This window comes from Rhinolophus ferrumequinum, chromosome 12 (assembly GCF_004115265.2).
Source record: "Rhinolophus ferrumequinum isolate MPI-CBG mRhiFer1 chromosome 12, mRhiFer1_v1.p, whole genome shotgun sequence".
Taxonomy (NCBI): Eukaryota; Metazoa; Chordata; class Mammalia; order Chiroptera; family Rhinolophidae; genus Rhinolophus; species Rhinolophus ferrumequinum.
The window spans coordinates 70,027,480-70,052,428 of NC_046295.1; the positions used below are offsets into that span (position 1 = coordinate 70,027,480).

The window sequence follows — 24,949 nt, forward strand, 5'->3', positions numbered from 1 at the left end:
CCACTTCCGTAGTTCTCACCGGCATCATCTTAGAGCTCACCTCCTCTTTGGGAGGTTCAGGCTCTTCCATAAATTGATGAATTTGCCATAGATGGTCCCTTCCCACCCCTTTCTCCTCCTCCTGTTTCCTCCTCATCATCCAGTTCCTCTTTTCCTCTTCTCATCTCCCCCTTCTCCTCTTCCCTCCTTCCTTCCTCCTTTCCTTTCTCTTTCTCCTTCTGCTACCCCTTCCTAGACTGACAAATGGATGGATGAATGGATGGATGGATGGCTAAAGAGATAGATAGATAGATAGATAGATAGATAGATAGATAGATAGATAGATACATAGATAGATACATAGATACATAGATACATAGATACATAGATACCTAGATACATAGATACATAGATAATAGAAAGAAAGAAGGAAAGAAAGAAAGAAAGAAAAAAAGAAAGAAAGAAAGAATATACTTTAGAGGCAGAGATAGATAGAAAGGAAAAACTGTGCCTGTATAGAGAGAGAAAAAAACTAAACTGCCAGCTCTGTGATCAGGCACTATCTGTTAGCCACTTCTTTACCCTGTACAAAGCCCAGTGCTTAGCATACAGTAGATAGTAAATACTTAATTCATCCTTTTTTCTTCTTAAATACCTACATACACCAGGTTCCATAATTTTGAGAGTGCAATGGAGAAGAGGTTACTTCTGGGGGAGAATGGAGATGGCAAAAAAGTTAGACATAGGGAGGAGGGGATGAGAGAGAGAGAGAAAGAGAGAGAGAGAGAGAGAGAGAGAGAGGAATATGTAAACGTCGACATTTTACTCCATGAAGTTCTCTTTAGAAAGACATGCATAAATTAATCACCGTATACATTTATGGTTTATTTTATTTTGGATAACAAGATGTGTCACCAGACCTGCAGACAGCAAGCTCCACATATGTCTACTAATAGAATCTGGTAACTGTACATCTGGTTTCTCCCTCCACAAACTGTGAACTTGGGGACATTTCTTAACCTCTCAGTTCCTCAGATTACATACTAACAATCTTAGGAGAAGCACATACTCCATAGAGTTACTAAGAAGAATAAATTAATCATTACATGTAAAGCCCCAGTGTCAGTGTCTGGTTCATTGTAGCAATCAAAACTCGTTTGGAGAGCAGTGAAAAGCCATCTCTGGAACTAGACTGCCGGGACTTGAACTAGCTGTATGAGCAAGTCGCTTACCCTCTCCATGCTTCAGTTTCTTCCTGTGTAAAATTGGGGACACTAACTGTACTTACCTCATACAGTTGTCATAGGATTAAATTAGTTAATTACATACAGTGCCTGAGCCCTGCCTGGTACACAGTAAGCAGTATGGAAGCGTTAAGTACCATTATCTAATGACTGCAAAGTACCAACTGGGTGAGATTTATGCTTACATCTAGTCAACCCAATACAATAGGATAGAGAACTAACATTACCAATACTTTTTGAGGACCAAAGCCTAATATCTAAGATAACTGAAATGTCTTTAGAATGCTGATGATTTTTTTCAGTTGAAGAGAAAAAACAATTTACTTTAAGAAGGACAGTGGTTATCGCAGGAAGTGGCACAGTCCTGACCCACAGGTTAATTCTTCTGCTGCAGATCCTTCCACGGCTGCTTCTAGAACATAGAGTTCCATTGCCAGAGTTCTCCACATGCAGCCTCCAGTCTGTCTTTTCAATGCCATCTCTCTCGATGTGTTCTATCCAAACCATTCCTTCTGCCTCCATGATTTATTCTTACCAATTTTCTTCCCAGGCTTTCCTCAGCCTCTTTGTGTTCTGCTTAGAATGCCATTCTGTCCCTGCCCTAAATGTCTGACTGTTTAAATCCTACCCAGCTTTCTGGGCCCAATTCAAATGTCATCTCCTCTCACTCCCCCTGCTCGGTCCTTGAGCTGGCATGCTGCTAGGGACTCTTCAGAACCTGCCCAGCCATCACCTTCCTGGTGAGCTTTCCCCAACCATCCCCCACTGCGAGAGAGATGCCATCACCTTCCTCCTATCATCCCCTAGCTTGTCCATTCAGCTTAGTTCAGCACGCATGCACTGTGTGTGCAGAGCTCTTTGGCAGCAAATGAATAAGATACTGCCCTCATTCTAGAGTCACGGAGTGATTGCATGCATGATGTGCAATAGGGGAGCCAATGGCCAAGTGCCCACTGAGCACGTCAGGGGCGGTGGGCGGTGGCCTGGGGGAGCAAGGACTCAATCGGATTCTTCTCTGCAATGTTTCCAGTGCTTCTTCCAGATCGGATGAAGAGCGGATGTTCAGTGATTGTTTGAAAGATAAATGGATAGATGGATGGATGGATGGGTGGATAGATGATTGAATGGACAGATGATAGATAGACGGGTGGAAAGGTAAATGATTAAATAAGTAAATATGCTAGAAGTTAAAGGCAAGCAGCAGAGGAAATAAATATTCCAAGAATCAGCTCAGGCTCTCCAAGGGGCCTATGGAAGAGAAGGTGAAAGAAGCCCAGTTCCCTCTGGACTGAGAACTGGCAGCGGCAAAGCTTAGATCAGAGGGGTTAATGGACTTCTTGCTGCATTATTAAGACTTGAATTTTTGTATATTAAGAGAATGTGCTGTTTAGAGTTGCTTTCCCATTTGGGCATTCCTGCAAATTGGCTCTTTGCCCCACACAGGTCCTTCCTCAGGCTCAGTCCTCCAGGGGCTTTGCCTGTCTCTTTGTGGTGCGTCTTTCAGAGGGCAACAAAGTGGGACTCAGACACACAGGGATGCGGGATGAGGTGGGAGGTGATCACATTACCTTTTGAGTCAATAGGGGATACAACTTCCAGATAGGGGATGGGATCCTCTGAGCCCCGGGAATTGATTCTCGGCCTTCCTCTTAGCCAAGGGGCCATGTCCCAAAATGCAGGGTGGGGAACAATGAACAGACACACAGACATACACACAAGTACAAATCATGAACCCACAAGCATACAAAGATATTCATGCAATATACACACATGTACATACATGTGCAACCTCACATATACACATACATGTGTACATTGCATCCATATGCATGAGTCCGATGAGTGTGTGTATACTGAGTCTGTGTATCTGTCCATGTATAGATTAACTTACGCTGAAGTAGAAGTAGGCATTTGCACACATCTGTCTATGCATGCATGCAAGCGTAAGCACACATATCACACAGGTACCCAGGCTCCAAGGTGTTTCCTTTGGTTCAAAATACGACCTTACAAGGGACTAAGCGAAATCGGTATTCCAGTCATTCTAGACCCCCAATTTTTCCCATCACCACCCTCCATAAGAAAACCACTCAGACCAAGCATTTTAGGAGTTCAATAGATTTCACCAAAAATTCGAGTATCCCCTGGAAATGTCTTAGTTGTCAGTCCTCCCACCGGCTCCACTTCCTCTTTCTCACTGCCTTTCCTTCTTCTTTCTCCCTCGGGAGCCATACAAATGCATTTACTTGTCCCATCTGTGACAGTTTACAGATCATCTTTTGTTGTTTGAGTATGCCCTTAGGAACTTACCTGACATCTCAAACAGCTTATCAAAGTACTTCTCCTAAATGAATACAGTGTTCTCCTTAGGAAAAAGTATAGTGAATAAAATTTTCTGCACCTCCTTAGACTTAGATGGGAAAACTGATATCCAGACAGAGAAAGTGACTTTCTCAATGTCTCCCATTCATCTAGTGAGTGGTAGGAACGGGCTTTCATCCCGAGTCCCCAAGTTCCATAACCCCACTAAATGAAAACAATAATAATATTAAGAATGACAAGACTAGCAATGATTTGTTAGGTGCCAAACACTAGTCTAAGCTCTTTAAATGCATATTTTCTTTAATCTTCACAATACCAGTTAAGGAAGAACTATAGTTATTTCTATTTATACAAGAGGAAACTTAGAGGATTGCCAACGTGACGCTAACCTGGTGATGAGCAGAAGGCAGGATTGGAACCAGGCCATCAACCTCTACAGGCTGCCCTTTCACTCACTACAACCTACCACCTCCTTTCTTTCCCATTGCATGAAAAGGACCTTAAGAAATATTTTTCCATGAAAGAATGAATGAAACGATGATGGAAGAAGAACATCGCACGGTGTCTGGCACATTATGTTCAATCAACAGTAAATATTCCCCCTCTCCCCACCGCCCCCCCGACACTGCGACACTGAGGAAACATTTAGGACCTGCTGTCTTACACCAGAATTTAATTCAAAGCTGTGCACATTGTAAAATATCGTGCTGTAAAAGCAGGACAGGAACAAGGCTCTATAATTCACCACCCCGCCTTTTGGAGAAATTATTAAAAATATATTTCACTGCAAAAGAAAGGTCATTGTTATTTGGGTTTTCCAGAGACTTGGACAGAACACAGCTTCTAAATGAAGAACTGAATTGGGCACAATATATTTTTTTTTTTTTCAGGTGAAATGGGAAGTAGGAGAAATTCAAAGAAAAGGGGACAGGTTAATGCAACACTCATTGTAGGCCTGATTTCATTTTTCCTTTACAATAGAATGATTTAACTCCATGATTTACCATTCAAAGTCCTACTTAACCTAACATCTGACTAGCAGCCAGCCACAAATACACGTTGCTTGGTTTAAGAAATGCATGAGTGAGTGGGTGAATGAGGCGATTAAACAGATGACTGACGTTGGGTCAAAAACCACGCAGACTTTCCGGACAGAAAGCCCTCAATGAAAAATTGAGGGTTAATTGCTTTTGTTTAAATAAATTGAATGACAAACACACAAAACTCAGCTTTGTCACTTACTAGCCATACCTCTCCTGAGCCTCAGCTTCCTTATGTATAGAATGGAGATACTTTGACTTACTTTGCAGTTTTTGAGGACTAAAGACTGCCGTGGGCAAATACTCAAGAAGTGGTGCCTAGTATTGTAAAAATGAACGAGTTGCCAAACCAATGCTTCCATCCACGTTCCCCACACCATCACATTCTTAATCTGATCTTCCTCAAAATGCATACTGTGTGTTCAGCCTAGAAAGCTTTGTATCTTCCTTCCGTCTATCCAACTCCTGTCAAGCTAGACTGCCACTTCCTCCGTGAAATTTGTACTAATCTCTCCAGCTCGTGGTGCTCATCCCTCCTCTGCAGGAGAAGACCTACTGTTACAATTATACCTCCGTCCACCCGCCTTGCCTCCGTCAATACACCCGTCTTGTGTAGAGCTGCCACGGGTCACATCCAAATGCAACTTAGCAGCTCTCTGAGCAGGTGGCCTGGTGCTCCACCACCACAGGGGCTTCCTCAAATTTCAGTGGATCTGGTCGTTGTGGTAGAAAACTGGCGTCCAAAGGATTGTAGCTGATAATGTAAAAGGACGCATGCAGGCAGGACCCATAAGCATCTAAATGCACGGGTCTCTACCATTTCCTTTTTCCTTTGTTTTTGGTGGCTTTCCTCCCTTTTATCCTCCCCTCTTCTCCTCACTTCCTTAAAGATTGATTGGGCTTGATGGGGAAGGATGGGGAAGGCTGAGCAGGGTGGAACACTGAGTCTGCTTTCCTGGTAACTTACTCCAAGCCCGTGTGAGATACAAATGACACCCTATCTGTAAAATGCCTGCCAACCTCATGTTATCAGGCCCTAGAGCAGACTAAAATAAACAAAAGAAATTCTCTAAACGACATGTGAAGTTTAATTATTCCCCCAGGTTAGCCTACATTCCAAAGGGAACTGATCTAACCATCAGGTTAAGCAGTCCCAACGAACTGAGCTAATTCCAAGGTGAAGCCAGATTGCCACAAAAGTCAGTAAGTTGTCAAGTCAGACTGTCCCAGAGAACAGGATCAACTGTCCGCAGCTGACCACAAGAACCAAGACAATTTGGCTTATCTGGCAACATACCCTTTGGAATAATGTATGATGGCAGAGATGTTCATTCAGCTTTGATCCCAGGGCATCCCAGCCTCCGCCCCGTCCCAGACCCCGTCGTGACCAGGCTCTGGCCCAGTGGCTGCTGACCTACCTCCCAAGGTGGCCGAGATGAGGAGGTGGGTGCCGTACTTTTTGATGATGGTCTCGATGAACTGCTGAGTGGTGGGTCTCCTGCCAAGCAGGCGGATGCTCCTTTGAAACTCCGGCATGAGGGGCACTGGGTGACGGACCAGGTCTCTCCTCTCGATGGCTGTGTTCCTCACCTTCCAACGGGCAAACTCCCTGGGCAGGAGAGATGAGCGAGACTCCTCAACTTCCCACCTCCACCCCCGAGCCAAAGTCCACCCAACCACCCCAACCAGGCATCTCCCCTTCGGGGAGACGGGAGAGAATGACTACAATTATTTTTACTATTTCAAGTAAAAATATTTTACTAGTCAAGTGATACTTATATCTGGAGCTCTCAATCCTCTTCAGCCAACAAGTATTTATTGTGCACTGTCCTCATCCCCAGGATATCGTGGTGAACTCGACAGGCACAGCCGTGCTCTCATGCTGTTTACAAAGCATCAGGGATACAAAAATCTTTGTTGTCTAGGTGGTTATCCATCTCTCTCACTACACTGTGAATGATACCTAGAGATGGACTCTTCTTACGTACATGGTGCCTGTTGCATGGTGGGGTTCATCAGGATGCTAGCTGGATGAGTAAATGAATGAATGGATGGATGGAACGAAGGGAGGGAGGGAGGGATGGAGGGAGGGAGGGAGGCGGGCTACGTAACAATGGACATGACCTAAGGCACAAAGCAACGAGACCTATTCTAAGACAATTACAAAATCAATAATAAGCCCAGAGCTAAGTTTGATTCAAAATTTGAACACGCATCCATTGAGCAACTACAATTTGGAAGAAATTAAGCTGTGTTCTGAAGAGCACATGGGGTACTTTCCAATTTCCATTCTTCCCTTCACTAGTGCTAGAGTAGATCAACACCCAAGAGCACTGAACTTGGGAGTTCAGCATCTCACGCTGCCTCTCGCAAACTGTGGGGTGCACTTGGGCAGAGTGTGTCCCTTCTCTGGACCTACCTTTCTTATCTATAAAATCCAAATAACATTATCTATTTCCTATTGCTGGTGCACAGTGTACCTGAAACAAAGGGTGTGAAAATACCTTTGGAAACTGCCAGGCACCAATCCAGTGTGAAAAATAGTTTTATAATTTTGTTTCCTCTCAAATTCCCAGACATGTACATCATTAAAGGTTCATGGATGATGCACAAGGAGCACGCACACAGAATACCAGTAGAAATGTAAAGGGCCTTGGTTCAGGTTCTTTTGCTTAAAATGACCTCCATTCCTACCAAAGACGAAGCTCCCCCAGCACTACCGGCCCCCTGACCTGCCTGAATTACAAGCTCCCGGTCCCTTGAGAAAAACAGACCAGCCACGAGGACTGCAAGGTCAGCCTAGATAAATGATGGGAACCAGAGTTTAATGAAAAGGTCTCTCTCTCCTGCCACAAGATAGGAGAGACAAATGAAGGAAGGGGTCTGGAGCAGGATGCAGAATCACACCAGAATATGCCCCGGTCATTCAGGGGTGGAGTCTGACCCCGATGCAGAGGAAAGTCGGTCTGAAGAAAGCTTTCAAACGAAAATACATTCCCAAGTCTCAGAGCTGATGGTCTGTACCTGCTAAAGGAATCTCTGTCCATCATTCATAACACAGTTCAGATTCTAAATCAAGTGAGCTCAGTACCTTACATACCACAGGTACTTAAATAGTCAATCGGCTGCACTCAATGAATTCTTGCAGGACACCCATCAAGTATGATGTCTACAGGAGGGGGATGGACACGTCACAGCCCACATCCTGAAGAAGCTCGCAGTCTGGCAGGGAAGAGAAGACGTTTCTAGTGTATTCAAAATCAAGGATTTCAGGATGCAGAAGAAGGAACACAGACTTCTCGGGTCTCCAGGGGATACTTCAGAGAGGATGTCATATCCGAACTATAGTTTTGAAGTTTGTGTGGGATTTAGATAAACAGAAATGCTGTTTTACACACACACACAACCACCCACATGGCGGAAAGGGGAAGAGCAGCGTGAGTGAGAGGGGGATAGATAATACATTATGGGAATAGCTGAGCAGGACAGGAGGAGGACGTGAAGAAGGGGGTGTGAAAGGAGACAAGATGGAGCAAGTGCGGTCCCCAGACATGGGGAGAGGGTGGGGGATGTGAGAGGCAGCTGAAGAGAATTTTATAGCTCTGGTAAGTGGTCTGTGACATGACCGCCAATGACCCCAGACCCCTGGTGTTCACATTCCTATTGAGTGTGGGCGGAAACGGATCCAGCAACTTGCTTCTAATGAATAAAATATGAAAGGGATGGAATGTTACGTTCGTGATTAGGTTATGGAATATGGAATATGGCAACTCTCTCTCTCTCTCTCTCTCTCTCTCTCTCTCTCTCTCAGTCTCTCTCTGTCTCTCTCTCTCCCTTTCTCCCTCCCTCCCTCTCTCTCCTTGTCTGTCTCTCTCTCCCTCTCTCTTACCTCCATTTGTGAGAGGCTCTAAGGAGAGATCCTCAGGGAGAGGACCTGAGGGAAGCCTCAGGCCAGTAGCTTCTGAGGAACTGAGATCTCACAAGGAAATGAAATCCTAACAGTAACCGCATGCATGAGCTGGAAGCAGGTCCTTCCCACTGGGGCTCTGAATGACTACAGCACAGCCAGAGCAGGGGCACCCAGCTAAGCCACGCCCAGACTCCAGACCCACAGAAACTGTGAGATGATAAATACTGTGGTATTAAACCACTGAGGTGTGGAGTAATTTATTACTCAGCATTAGATGATCAATAAAAGGCAAGGAGAATCATCAGCTATTTCTGAGGAAAAGAGTCTTTCCTCATCAGCTTATCCCTGAAACATATAAAATTATATATACATGAGTTATGGAATTATATGTATGCATAGAAACATACATCTATTTCCATAGACATATACCATTTAATAGATGAATAATTTTACACATGTTACATTAAATATTATATAACCATATCACCTATATATCACTTTTATGTATAACTTACAACCTTGGGTTACTATTTTTTGTAAGTGAATATGCCTACATTCTTCAAAACTAACAAGTACTTACACACAGAGAGGTTAAGTAACGTGTTGAAAGTCACACAGCTAGTTAGTGGTAGAGCTAAAAGCAGAAAACTGGTATCCTGATTCTTAAATCACTCTTTTAATGTAGATATTGATAGAATATAAAAACCGTAGTAGAACCAGTGCTGCTACAAAGGAATAATGCGATCCCCCCACCCCAAATTATAAGCCCATGACTCAACGCCTTTTCTTCCTTTTTCCTTTTTTTTCTAACAGCTTCCTGATGCTCACACTATATACACAAGGCCTGCCATCTGTGCTGCTTCCTTGAAAAAACCAGGGAGGAAGCTGACGCTGGCTTTCCAGTTCGTCCTTCACAGGGTGGACGCAAAGTCTCAGTGAGGGGGGCTGGTGGCCTGCTGAGCACGTGCCAGGCTCTTGGGATGGGCTCAGTCACTGGGGCGTGTGATTAGGAAGCACTGCCTCTGTGCCAGGCACTGCCTGTGCAATATCACGGAGTTCCTGACCCAAAGGGATTGCTCCATCTTACTGGAAAAAAAGGTGGATGTTTAGGAAAGCTATTAAACTATGGTGTGCTATTTGCGATGGTCGTTTTATCACAGAGGGATCAGAGAAGGGGGGATCAGACATAGTCTGGAGGAGGGGCTGTGGTGGGAGTAGATGTGTCAAAGAATTCTCCTGTACAAGGATTTGGACAAAGAGAGCAAAAGAATGTTTCAGGATAGATACCTAGGAGTGGAATTACTGGATCATAGGGTAGTTCCATTTTCAGATTTTTGAGATACCTCCATACTGTTTTCACAGTGGCTGCACCAATCTGCAATCCCACCAACAGTGCACAAGCGTTCCCTTTTCTCCACATCCGCGCCAGCAATTGTTGTTTGTTGATTTATTGATGATAGCCATTTTGACTGGGGGGTTTGAAAATTAATCTGGGGAACGTAATTTAGTGGTTACCAGAGGGTAAGGGGGGAGGGGGGTGGGAGATGAGTGTAAGGGGGATTAAATATATGGTGATGGAAGGAGAACTGACTCTGGGTGGTGAACACACAATGTAATTTATAGATGATGTGATACAGAATTGCACACCTGAAATCTATGTAATTTTACTAACAATTGTCACCCCAATAAATTAAAAAAAAAAAAAGATAAGAAAAATAACCAAAAAAAAAAAGAATGTTTCAGGAAGAATGAGCTTCATGTGCAAAAATGGAGGGGAATGAGGAAGGATAAGATAGTTGGAGAGTGATGCATGCACGTGTGTGCGTGTGTGTGAGTGTGTGTGAGTGTGTGTGTGCGCGCGCGCATGCATGGATATACAAACGATAAGAGGTAATGACAGAGAGGTTGTCAGGGACCACGTGATGAAGGGCCTTGTATGCCAAACTTTGTTATTAGATTTCACTCTATGAACTCTGTTCTGATTGGCCAACAATCCAGACTAAAAACTTGCAAAGAATGAGTTAACGGGACTCTGTGACCGTCATAGGGATGTTAGAGCAAAGATCGGAATAGTCACAGGATTCTACAACTTTATATTCTTTAAGAAGATATAGTTAAGTACAAGGGCTTTACTGTACCTAGATCTATTCAGAAGTAGATTTAGACAACATTACAGCTGAAATGATTGATTTATGTTTTCACAATTTGAATGCCTACTATTATTTTTCCAGATCTGAGGACACAGCACTTGAACAAATTAAGTTCCCGCAACCAAGGAGTAAACATTCAGGTGAGTGGACAGATAATAAAGAGACAAGTGTGCTACATGTCAGAGGGAGATACATGCTATGAAGACAAATAAAACAGAGGAAGGAGGTCAGGATGCTCAGGGGTGGGGTGAGGGTGTGGTTTAGAGAGATGAGCAGAAAAAGCCTTCCTGATTTGATGACATTTAAGGAGAGACATAAAGGAAATGAGGAAGAGACCATGGAGCCACTTGTCAGAAGAGTGATCTAAGAAGGAACAGCAGGTGCAAAGGTCCTGAGGTAAAAATGTGTTTGCCAGGTTTGGGGAACATCAAGGACGTAGGCCTGCTTAATGAGATGGGATGAAAGAAAGGGTGATAGAAAAAAAAAATCCAAATAAGGAATCAACAGATCTTGAAAGGCTATGTTAGATTTGTCAAGGAGCAGGCAATTTTTTATTTTCTGTAAAGGGCCAGATAGTAAATATTTTAGGCTTTGCCACCATAAACAGTACATAAATGATGAGCATGTTTGTGTTTCAATAAAACTTTATTTACAAAAGAAGGTGTCAGGCTGGATTTAGTCCACAGGGTATAGGACTCCTGTTCTAAAAGCATCACTATGACTTCTTTCATAGAAGTCATCAAATTTAACTCAATTCATGGATGGGAAAACTGAATTTTAGAGACATTGAGTTATTTGCCCAAGATCACACAGCAAAGGGCTGGCAGGGCTGAAATCAAAACCCAGGGCTCAGGACTCCAAGTTCAGTGCCCTTTCTACTGCAACTTGCCACCTTACAGAAAAGTGAAAACTAAAGGACAGTGAGAAAGCCTTGCTTGTCATGCTGCCTAACTGTTCTGCTGGCCCAGGAACAATTTTGTATAAGTTCTCAGTGAATTGAGAGCAACATAAAATATGTCTTTCCTTCTGAGCCCACAGAGCAAACAAATTTTCCTTGGAGGAAAAGGCAGAGCTCACAATGGTACAGGATCTGTGGAATATGCTTATGCCCAATTAAGCATCCCAGCAGGGCAGGCAAACCAATTAGACTGAGATTAAAAAAGGATCCTGGATGGAAGGCATGGGGTGGCTGCAGGAAGGCCCATCCCATTGGGGGAGCGGAAGGCGAGAGGCTGGTGATGACAGAGGCAGAGGAAGGATGAAGCCTGGAGCCAGGGTGGTAGAATTTAAGGTGAGGCTAGAGAGAAAATCGTAAGTCTGAAGCTTAGCATTGCCTTTATAGGGTCTCTCTGTCTCTGTCTCTGTCTCTGTCTCTCTCTCTTTCTCTCCCTCTCTCTCTCTCTCTCTCTTGTCTCTTTCTCTCTCAATGACACACTGAGCATGAGGTTTCACTGAAGGAGGAAAGAACAGTAAGACAGGCAGGAGGACTGACTCTGTGCCCTTGGGAAGGTGTTTACTCTCCTGGGAAATAAGGTGATTGTATGAGATGGTCTTCAGTTCTGCATCTCTCAGCCTGGGCTGTGGAGGTAGATATCTTGGGTTAAAACCTGGCTCTTCCACCAATTAGCTATGAGATTGTGGACGAGTCTATAAAATGCAGATGTGATCCAGGGGAAGCACATTTACCTTAGAGGGATGGGTTTAGGACCATATTAAACCATGAAGCACAGTGTCTAGACTATAATAAGCCCTAAATAAAAAGTCAGCATTCAGTATTAGCAGTATCATCATTGTTGCCATGGTTATGTAAGAGGCTACAACGGGAAGTTGGGTGATAGGGGTGCAGAGTGGGGTGGGAGAGGAAAAGGTACAATCGTGATCTTTTTAAAGTCACCAGCAGGTAGAAATTTGGGGATAGCTGGGATTTGATTCTTGTGAAGGAGGTGAACAGTAGTGAGTCTGAATTTAAGAAATGGATCAACAGTTTATATACTCCCTCCAAGTCTATTTCCTCATATGTGTGAGGAAACGTGCATCTCTCCAAATCGTGCTGAGTCCAGTAAAATAATGGTTGGATAACTTCTTTGTAAATTGCAACAGGGTATGGGCAATTGTAAGCTTCTGTTGGTGCCTTTTATTATTATTTGCATAGGGAACACATCTGACATATGATCAAAAAAATACAGTGAACATTTAAATTAAAAAATAATTATTACAGTAAAGGACACATTGCTATGAGTCCCCCTCAAAATACTCCCCCAAGCTTTCAACACACTCATCCCACTGTTCTTGCCACTTTCTGAAGCAGTTCTGGAAACCCTCTTTCATGAGTGTCTTTAATTGTGCTGTCATGGCTGCCTCGATGTCCTGAATCAATTCAAAATGTTTATCTTTCATGGTCATTTTGACTTTGCGATAGAGCCAGAAGTTGCACGGTGTCAGATCCAGTGAATGAGGTGGGTGAGGACACACCATAATGTTTTTGTTTGACAGAAATTGCCATACTAGAAGCGATGTGTGACACAGAGCCTTTCTGTTGTGATTAATAAATATGGTGAATGCTGCTGCCAAGTGCCATCCAACAGAAAGGCAGGGATCTTCAATATGGGAAGCGGCTCATCGAAACTTAGTAACAGTGTGTGACAAGTTTCAACTTGTTTGGTGCAGTCAGTTGGGTGTGAGCTACGGTTGAGAGAAAGTGTGTTTTAAAGTGTATCATCCGTAAATCATCCTCCATCATGACAACACTCCGTGTCACACGTTGCTCCTGGTATACGGCAATTTCTGTCAAACAAAAACATGATGGTGTGTCCTCATCCACCTTATTTATGGGATCTGGCACCATGTGACTTCTGGTTCTTCCCCCAAGTCAAAATGATTCAGGACATCAAGGCAGCCATGACAGTGCAACTAAAGACACTCACAAAAGAGGACTTCCAGAACTGCTTCAGAAAGTGACAAGAAAGATAGGATAAGTATGTTTGAAGCGAAGGGGAGTATTTTTGAGGGGGATTCATGGCAATGTGTCTTTTACTATAATTTTTTTTTAATTTAGACATCCACCGCATTGTTTGATCACACCTCATAATGTTTTTATTGTTTAAATTTTCTTTTTCGATTGCTCATGTGTAAAGTGGATGATACAATTTCTAATGCTCAGGGTTGTGTGGAGAGCATCTCCAGAAGTGGTAAGTCCATGGTAAATGTGGGATAAATGTGAGTTTCCTCCATTGTTTTGTAGATAATCAAGGTTACAAATGACCTCTGCAAAAGTGAAGGGTTGCTTTCCTCTTCTTTAAGGAACACGTTTTGCAGCTTGTTTTTTTGTTTTTTTTTTTTTTTTTTTTTTCCCTCAAATCTGATCTCATAGCAGAAATAGTTGGAGGTGATTTTCAAAAACACACATAACATACAGACTTAAAAACATAGAAAAATGGAAAATAAAGAGAGAAAAATAATTTAAATTTTGGGTTAAAATCGGCATGAAAAAAACTGTATAAAGTCCTGAACACTTGATAGAAGTGGACTATCAATTTCTCCGAGCTTCCTCGCAGCCAAAGGAAAAAGGGGACCACATTCAAAAGAACCATGTAGTCAAGAAGATAACAGAGCAGTTGTTCAAAGTTGTTAGAGAATGCGCATTTCTTGGATGCTATGATAGGACACAAGCATCCCCCCATCGTTTCAAAGAAACAAATGGATGTAGTGGATGCTGGTGGGTGATCTCAATAATACTCCAGTGTTTGATTGACTCAATGGAGCCTAGTACATATGCCAAAGCACCCTTCAATAAAGCAATTCCATGAGTCAAACATACTACAGTCTAAATACGTAGCTCTCTAGTGGTCTGACGTAATCCAAGAGTACATTTAAAAATATTTTATAGACACTGTCCCTCAATAAATGTTTATTAAAAGCATGACTGATGACGGTTACTGGATGTCTGCATTTATTTACTCCTGGGTGGCTTATCCTGTTGGTGGTTTCAACTAATCATTTGGAAGTAGAATAAAAACAAGCCTCTGAGTGTCAAGGTGCTGGGGGCTGGGGACTCTGGGACCACTTCAGTTATGTTAGTAGCAAATTAACACAGAGGATAGTGAGGCGATGAAATCATTGAGCTGAGAGAGAGAGAGAGAGAGAGAGAGAGAGAGAGAGAGCATTTCTCTTGCCTGCCACTGTCTGTCTCTCCCCACATCATCCCCAGTCAGCTCTGGGAAAGGTGAACCCAAGGACATCTGTGAAGTGGAAATGATGCATCTTAACAAGTAGGGTGCCCACTGCAAATGCCCTGTCTGCCTCCACGCCCCAGAGCATTAGTGAGAGAGCTCCTGACGGGTCCTAGCATCCAGTGGGTCTCTGGGGCATTTCGACCCCAGAGGGATGAGGAGAAGAAAAGCAGGAAAAAAACCCAAAAAAAACCTATCTCTGAAAACACGATTATAAATATTAATAGTTTTATTTTAATTGCAAGCAAAGACATTGAATTAATTTTATAGCCTAAAATAATCCCTGCTTACAATTTGCATATAAGCCTTTCTGTTTTCCAGATGTGTTCATTTAAGTAATAGTATTTTTATTCTTACACCAACCCCAGCAACAGTTCTGAAGGCTCTTATGAGAATAAAGTTCAGAGAAATGGGGGCAACTAATCCAGGGGAAGCTTCTTGGAATGGAACTACCTGCTTCTCACTGAGTAGAAACTTGAGAGGGAAAAATAGAAACACAACAAGCATACTTGGAATAACCCAACTTTTATATAAATGGACCGTTTTCAGAAAAGCAAATTAAATTCTTCATGGAGCACCATTACTGAGGACAGGGCCACGTAGGGGTCATGGTAATTTACCATCGGGGAAGCAACTTAGGATGCATTTGGTTTATTTTATTCGGAGCGGCCGGAGTTTCCTGAGAAGCCTTCAGTCACCTGAGCTGCCCTCAGTCACCTGAGCTGCCTCATTGCCTTGCCATACAGAATCTAAAACATCAGAATGGAAGGGCTTTGGAGTGATCATCCAAGGACATCACTGTCATTTTACAAATGAGGAAACTGAGGCCCAGAGAGAGGCCCAAGGCCACAGCACCACTGGTGGGAAGAGGGACTAGCTTCTGGGTTCCTGATCTCACGTCCGGTGTCCTCCTTCCTGACCCACTGTCCCATGTCATTATCTTGATTTTGTGGAGTCTGTAGTGCACTTGGTCCTTTACAAAACCCTGTCATCATATCCACTATCCTCCTGACAACCTGGAAGACGGAGAGTATTGCTATCGCCATCACTAGTGGAGGAAACTGAGGCCCAGGTCCAGCAAGGCCACATGGCAAACCCATGCCAGAGTGGGACACAAACTCAGTTTTCAGGATACCCTGCCTGGGTTCTTCCCTGCTTCTTCCTGCTTCCACCTCCTCTGCCCACTCTGGTGTCACCACAACAGTGAAGGACAGGTATTACCTCACCCAAATCACCTTACCAGGAGCCACCTGCTGTGTTCTGCAGAAGAACAGAATATAGGATATCAAGGAAAAACAAACGCTCATTCACTGTGCATCTGAAAAGGAACACAAAATAGGTTCTTTTCCAGAGATGTGGCACCATGGGAGGTGCTCAGACTTTAAAGTCAGAAAGGCCTGGCTTTGAATCCTAGCAGAAAGGCATTCACTAGCTGAGTGACCCTTTGCAAAACCCTCAGCCTCTCTGAGCTTCTTTATCAGTGCATTAGGAATCCTAGGGCGTACTTACCTTGCAGGGTTGCTGGAAGGATTAAGCGTAATGAACGCAATTAATCTGGCAGTAGTAGCTACTCAATAAACGTTACCTATTTATCCTTTGGCAAGGCATTCTAAAAGGGGAGTTTGTAGCATAACATATAAGTTTTAATGGATATTTTAAATGATCTTAATATGCCCATGGGCTCCAGGGATTACACAAACTGCATATAAATAAAATATTTAAAATTCTGTTTAATCGATTTGTCTCTCTGCTTATTTCCAAAGCATCTATTGTGAAAGCATGACTCATAACTAAATATAGATTAATAAAAGTTTGGAGCAGCAATTATTTTCCAATTATCATAAATCCCATTAAACATTGCAATTATATGAATTTTCTCTTTCAGATCACAAAATTTGAGAGCTCCAAGGGACCACAGATAACATCTTCGTACTGCCTTCAATCTTTAGATGGAAACACGGAGACTCTGAGAGGGGGGACAGATTTCCCAGGGACACACAGCTGTCAGTAGCAGAGCTGGTTTTTAAAATCCACTTCATGTACATGCGGACCTCTGCTCATTTCTCTCTGCCGCAGTGCATCTTTTTAGGGGGGAAAATGGACAAGTTCTTCCCCTGAAAGTAATACTACATTTAATTGCCAATTTTTTTCTTGTAAAAATATTTTAGCATTAGCCAGTGTGCTGCCATCTCAGAGCCTCCCCTAAATCCACATTCCTGGCTCGGTCTTTTTGTTTGTTTGTTTCCGTGCGGAGAAAGCACCCATCCCTGCTCTAAACTAGTTAGGAAATAACATTTTCTTCAACTCATTCAACACACATTCACTGACTTTTTGGTTCTATATCAGGAATTGGGGATCTAAAGCTATCCTTAACTGAAATGTATCAAAGTCCTCAAAAATAATTAAACTCGGGGGTTGGCAAACGATAGCCCACAGACCAAATTTGTCCACTGCCTGTATTGTAAATACGTTTTTACTGGAACACAGTCACACACGTTTGTTGATGTATTGTCTGTGGCTGCTTTCACACTGCAATGGCAGAGTAGAATAGTTGCAACAGAGGCTGTAGGGCCCACAAAGAATCAAATATTTACTATCCAGCCCTTTACAGACGAAGTTTGCCGACCCTAATTTATCTCATTGATCTGGCCAGTCAAATAATACATTTTAAGGAAATAATCAAGGATGCCAAATCAAAGGTTTATAGATTGAGCTACTCAAATGGTAGATCAGTAAATTCTGTATGTTTTTGTAACAAAAAGATTTCCTTGCCATAAAAATATTTGGAAACTACCGGGCCCAAGTGAATTAGAAAACAAGGATTTTCCCACACAGCATGCTTGGAGCACCTCTAAGCCTAAATAACAAAGTCAGTACTAAAATATAAATTAGAAGGAACTGATATTAAAAAAAAAAAAGGACCAAATCACACCTGAGTTAAAAAAAATGAACATGTTTCAAGTGGAATTTATGATTTGATGATTAAACAAGGTGATTGATTTAATATATGCGCTGATGGGAAAAAATACCAACTGGGGAGTCTAAGGCATTTTCAGAGGTATTGGATTGCCCAAACACCACAAGAAAAGAAAGACACCACTATAACCCGATAGGTTGTAATTCCGTGAAAACATGGCTCCGAGGGCTAGAACTAGAATGACAGCGAAGCACTGACAGCAAAGCAAAGCCCCACTCAATAAAGCGAGCCCTTTCTGACTGTCAGAACTAATCAGAATAGAACAGGCTTCCCTGGGAAGTAGGGAGGCCTCTGTCTGAAGATATGGAAGCAAAGTTTGAGTCACTGATTGATAGAGCTGCTTATAGATGGAATTCAGAACCCACACGGTGGTTGGAAAGTGTTGTTGCTGCTGTATTTACTGGCTAGGAGGCCCAAAGAGCCTCAGGAAAGAAAAATGTGTCTGGACCATTAGGAACGGTCTTCTGAGTGCCCAAATGAACTGGAAATGTTTCAGTCAGGAACCAGTCACCATTGTATCCACAGCCAGGTATGTTAGCTTCACCTAGGCAGCACCAGGGTGATAGATGGCACTATGGAGGAGAGTACCCACTTAGCTTTTTTTGTTCAGCTCTGAGTCGGTTGGATGATACCTCAAAGCACAGCGAGAGAGGTCAGCCCCGTAGCTCTGTCCTGCAGATCTCCCCAGAGTCTGAATTTTAATTCTGTTCTTCCTTGTAAAGCATAGAAAAATGGTTCCTCTCTATCAAATGATCTTTCAGTTCCTCCTTTTTGGTGTCCCCACAAAGGACTACCAAATGTCACTTTCCTTGGGCATACAGGCATTTCAATGGCTACTTCCTAGAAAGCCATTGCCTGGCAACCACTCTCCTGCAAGCTCACTTGGTACTTTCCAGAAGAGCCCCAATCCCTCTCTCTCATAGGTAGATGTTTATCCACCTAAATCCATAGACTGAGCCACAAATAATACCTATTTTCCAACACTGGACATGCTCGATTCTTCAGCTCCATATGCCTAACCATAAATATATATTGGTCACCTACTAGGGGCCAGCTGGTTTGAATTAATATCCACAAGCACCCTGGGAGGTGGTTACAATCATCCCCTTTTTACATCTGAGGAAACTCAGGTTCGAAGACCCAGGCAGGTGTAACTGTCTACTACACTATGTGCACGTCACATCTGACTTAGGGTTACCTTCAGCCCAAGGTTCTGTCTGGCAAGCTAATTGCCTGTGAGGAACCTCAAGTCCATCGATACACAGAGGCTGCCAAAAAATGTATACGCATTTTAAGGAAGGGAAACTGTATTAAAATGTAATACTCAATATATACCGATAACAAAAGATGAATACAAGTCACATTTGACTTCTGCAATTACAAGACGTGCTCAAAGTGGTTACCATCAGCATCCAGACACTTCTGATTACGGTGAACTACTGCTTGAGCAACGTTGACCAAAGTGTCCACTTGTATACCTTTTTTTGGCACACTGTATATGAACTATTCTTAAACTACCTTGCATTTCTTGCTTATTTCTTGCATGTTTTGCAAAGTGCTGCTAATATTTTGGCCTCCTTAAAGGCTGACACTGGGTCTAGAGGTACAAGCACTGAACTGTGAGCAAAGGTATCCTAAATCGACTGATCTCTTTACCACAATAAGCTGGACTCTCTTAGACAATAATGATTCCTCCTTGGATTTCACTTTTCCCGTCTGTAAAATGGACAGTTGGACTTTAAACTTTTGTTTGGATATGAAACATCTAATTATTAATGCATTCTTTCAAATAAGTATTTTTGCTTGTTTTGGAGCGTCTACCATGATTCTGTCTCTAGTTTAGGTGCTAGGACTACAGAAATGAACAACACAGACAATGAACTTGCATTTTGCTGGGAAAAAACACAAATGATAACATTCCAAGAAATATTTTGAAAAACAGGTAAATTAGATATAAGCAGAACTTCTCTGGGAATGGATGGTCGCAGAACCCCAAGCTTCCTCTTAAGGCCGTATGCTTCAGGCTAAGAAGCCAGTCTGAAAACTGTCAGATGTAGATTCTATCCGTGCTTTGTGAACTGAGGCCCATAAGCCACCTGCATCAAACTTCAGTGGGAATCCGTGTAAAAACACAGAAACAGGAGTTCCCTCAAACTCAGCAAATCGTGTCTCTCCCTATGTCTGTTTAACAAGTTCCCATGTGATGCTTCTACATAGGAAAATTAAGAACTTCGGGAGTGATGGGCCCCTGAGGTCTCTGCTTTGGACAGTTTTCTCCTGCAATTCCTCCTTGTAAACTTCTTTCCAACATACTGGACCTCGGCCGGAAGTCACTTCTACAGGAAACTTTCCCTGATTCCCCCAGCCAGCTCAGGTCCCCCGGACCACTGAACACAGCTGACAATTATGCTGTGGGATGATTTTACTGTCTGTCATTCCCTCCCCTAGACAGTAACCTCCACTGGGCGGGGACTGTACCTCTTTTGCTCAGCTCTAGTACATTCCTGAAACTTGTAAAGTGCCCAATAAATAATTCTTAAATAAATCAAGGCCATGCGAGTGAGTTTATGAATAGATGTCTCCTTTCCAGTACTGAGAACTCATGTTTTTAGGCACCCCCACAACCAGACTGTTTCACTGCCAAGGCTCAGCCCCTGGAATCTGGCAAGTTACCTTAGGACTCTGTTTCCAAGTTGCCCAGGTCTTCAGTGACTTCTTGTTTCTATTTATTACTGCGCCCTGTTCCTTGTGTAGGCAAAGGTGGCAATTTAAGCCTCAGGAGTGAGAAATTGTGGAATTAATCTGTAACACCCTGGTGCTTTCATTTTTCCCTTTTCCAATCAGTAGTACATCTAATAAGTCCAAAGATTTGTAGGAAAGGATTCTGACGGAATTAAATAAAACAAGGTACTTAGCCAAGACACATGGAGACACCGCCCACCTGGTTCCCCTGCTTCCACCCTGACAACCCTACAATTCTCCTCAATATTATAGCCAGAATTCTCTCCTCTAAGTGGGGGATGGCACATGCCATCTCCTCCGCCTTGTTGGGAAGCTGTCAATGAGTCCCCACTGTCTGCAAAATAAATAGGAAACTCTCTGGATTCCTATTCAAGACTCCTTATAACCAGAGTTGAATTTCAAATTTCCAGTTTCTTCCTCTATGACCCTATCCTTACTCCAGTCACACTGAACTGCTCTGTGGACCCATTCATAACAAATAGCACCCACCTTCACCATTTCCTGGCATTTTTATGAAATTTTAGAAATTGGCCACTATGTGAAATATAGCCCAGAGCTCTTCATTCTGAATATAATGTCTTCTTCCATGACCTGTCCTGCCTACGACCCTCCAGTTCTTCTTGACACCTGACCTCCCCCTGGTCCCGGCAGGTACACAGTTTTATTTTTTATTCAGCTCCATCAAGTGTACAAACCCATTCTAACCTAGAGGCTTTCCTATCTGTTGGGACCACCATCCACCCCACCCCACCCACACACACGCATACACATACTTCATCTGGTTCGTTCTTACTCACCAACAGTGCTTTGCACGACCCCAATTAAAGTATGTATTACCCTGTCCTAAAACTGTCTGTTTACTTCTTTCTGCCACTGCCACATGATCCGTTCTGCATGAGAAAAAAAAAACAAGTAGCTTGTTCAAGGTATTCTTAGCACCTAGTTCAAGGTCTGGCATAGAGTAGATTCTGAAATAACTGAGGAAAGAATGACAATATTGCTCTCGTGATCAGTTGGATCCCTGACTTTCCACCTGTTCATTCATTGCTCCAACAGCATTTGAACATCTACTATGTTCAAGATAGTCTTCTAAAGGCAGGAGATCCAGCAGGAAAAGGGCAAACAGATGCCCGCATTACGCTGATATTCCAGTAGGATAGCCAGTCAATAAACAAACCAATGAATATGAAATAAAATGCCAGACAATGCTTAGTCTCGTGGAAAAATAAAACAAGGTAAGAGGACAGAAATTACTAGGACAGACAGGGCTCATTTTTACATAGAGGCGGTGGAAGCTTCTCTAATGAGGAGGAGTATGACCAAGAGACCTGAATGAAGTTAAGGAGACTTAGATCTGTTCCAGGCAAAGAGAAAAGCAGATGCAAAATGTCCCATGCTGTGAGTAAACTTAGAGCATTTGGAAAATGACAAGAAGGCCTGTTTGGAGAGGTAGCAAGGGCTACCTGAAGTAGGTCCTGGTGAACCAGAATGAGGACTTTGGATTTTGTATGAAATATAATGGAAAGCCATTGGAGGAGTCTGAGAAAGGTGGCGGAATTTGAGTTCAGTTTCAGAAAGACCACTTTGGTTCCATTATGGAGAAGCTAGGGATGGGACATAATTAAAAGCAGGGATGGCATGAGGCAGTCACTGCAGTGGTCCAGATGGAAGCTGATAGTGGCCTGGATGAGGGTGGCAGTGGTCAAGATAGCAATAATGCTGGAGATGTATTTTATAAGTAAAATCTATAGGATTTGCGACTGTGGGGTGTGAAAGGAAGAGAAGAATCATGAATGCTTTGAGCTTGGGGTATAAAAAAATGGGTTGGTAGTGATTGCCATTAAATGAAAGTGAAAACATAGGTAGAAGAGCACATTAGAAAGGAGAAAATAACAATTCCGGTTTTGATATGACGCATTTAAGAAGGCTATTAAATAGTTGGGTGTTTGAGTCTGGAGTCAGGGGAGAGGTCGAGACTGGGGCTATAAATGTGAATCATCAGGATGGATTCTATAAGCCCACAAGAACAAATAAGAAAAGATGAGATCATCAAAACCTGGGCATCTATAGAGAACAAGGACTAAGAACCGCGGTGCTTCAAATACTCTAGAGATTTAAAAGAGAAGAATCCAACAAAAGCTCTGAGAAGGTGATCCAAGTGAACAAGGAGGATCAATGAAAGAGAAACTGAGTAAAGAACTTATTTTAGTTAACGTAAAATCGAAACTCTCTACCATAGCTTAACTGACCTCTGCTTACCTCTCCAACTTCATTTTCGGCCATTCTTCTCCCATTAACTGCAACCCAACTACAGAGGCCTTGTTCAATCCCCAAATAGGTCTGGGTGCTTTGGTAGCCCACAGGGGGCACACTTCCCTCAGATATCTGCAGTGTTGCTCCTTCATCATTCAAAGCTCAGTTGTCACCAGCTGAGAGAGGCAATCTCAGACCAACAAAGCTAAACGAGCCCCCATCCCATTACTCAATTTCCATTTATTTATGACAACTGTGTCACTGTCTGCAATTATTTTATCTATTGGTTTACACTTCAGTATCTTTCTCTATATATTCTCCAGGTCTCAGTCCTTTCCCCAACTACAGCATAAACTTCAGGACAAGCACGTTGTTGTATTCACAAGTTGGTTCATTGCATGAGCCTATTAACTGTGCCCAGAGCTAGGAGGTACTCAATAAACATTTGTTGAACACATGAAAGACTTCATCTGTCCAAATCCCATCCATCAAGACCAAAATAAAATCCTACTTCATTTACGGAAGCTTCCCTAACACTTTCCACTCAAAGCAAAATATGAGCGACAGTAACACATAGCAGAAGGGTGGGCCTGGAAATCAAATCAGAACGGGGTTCAAGACCGAATACGGTTTCCAATCAGCTATGTGACTTTGCATCAGACACATCAATTCTCTGGGCTTGTTTCCCCGCATAGTGGGGATCATAAAGGTCCTTCCTCCACAAGGATCCTATTAGAGAAAATGTCCATAAAGGGCTGGCCACACAGAGGTGCTCACAAAGGGTACTGTCTTCTAATCGTTATCTTTCCCTCCGCTGCATTCCCAAAGCAGGCACCCGAACCTCTCCCGACCCTGGATTACAATTCTTTCACATGCGGGGTTTGTCCTCATCAAACACTGTGAAATTATCAATATCAGTTCAACTCTGAGTGCGATGACTTGCAATTTCTAGATTCCTTGTAATAAATGCGTGTGGAATGATTCACCCTGGCCTTCCTCAGAGGCATGAAGCGTTTTCAGCCTGAGTTTCTTCCACTTCGTTTTTGCTGGTATCTTAGCCCCTTCAGTGCTTCCTTGGGACTGTGGGAGTTTGCTCATATAATCCCCATGCTGGTCACCCCTACACTTCATGGTTTCTTTCTATTCTTTATTCTTCCTTTTTTCTTTATTTCCCCCTTTTTTAAGTTCACATTTATACAATGCCTCCCTGTTTGCAAAGCACATTTCAGACACTTGAGTTTAATCCCCAAGGCTGCGCTATGGGTAGAGATTTTTATTTACTCCATTTTTAAAATGTAGAAACTGAAGCTCTATAGGCGACAATGACTCCAGGTACATGTGACTTTGAACTCTCTGCTGTCTCTACTTTTCCACGCTCTTCATTTACTCATTCAATTTTTCATTCATTTATTCATGCAAACATTCATTCAGCAAATATTTATCAAGCACCAGACACTGTTCTAAGCACTTGAGATAGATCATTGACCAAAACACTCACAGAGCCACAACCCAAGACAGTAGTGTGAGCCGGGGAGTGACAGGAGAAGAGGTGAGGCATTGTCAGATTCTGGATCTGTATTTTCAAAGTAGTAAAAGTAGGATTTCCTAATGGATTAGATGAGGGGTGTGAGACAACAGGGGGAGTCAAGAACGTACAAATGGTTTTTGGCTTAAACAACTAGAAATATGAATCTTCCATTAACTGAGATGGGGAAAGCTATGGGCAGGATGGATTTGGTTTGTAATGGGGAGAAGTAATCAAAAGGATAGGTGTGGACATGATATAGTTGACATGTCTATCTGACATCCAGATGAGATGTCCAGAGTACAGCTGGGTATACAAATCTCGGTTTGGGAGATGGTTTAAGGTAAGAAATATTATTGATACCCCTGCCCCCACTCACTTTCAAAAATTATCTGAGTGAAGATTTATTCAACCAACCAATACAGCCTAATCTTCCCTAGGCACGGCACTAGAGATTGGTGCTGATATGGCTGGGAGAAAAGGGGCATAGTTCCTGCCTCGCAACGTTTACAGCTTATCAGGAAGACAGAATAAGTATAAGGAAAAAATTCTAATGAATAAAATACATTATATTACAA

At 42.8% G+C, this 24,949-nt stretch overlaps 1 protein-coding gene across 1 annotated transcript in view; it reads right to left on the bottom strand.

Moving 5' to 3' along the window:
* Window positions 1-24,949, bottom strand: part of BRINP1 (BMP/retinoic acid inducible neural specific 1) — a 170,534-nt gene that overhangs the window by 56,621 nt on the left and 88,964 nt on the right. Inside the window, exon 3 of the mRNA XM_033123206.1 lies at window positions 6,004-6,194. Within this exon, the coding sequence (XP_032979097.1) occupies window positions 6,004-6,194 (191 nt within the window). The remainder of the gene's footprint in view (window positions 1-6,003; window positions 6,195-24,949) is intronic.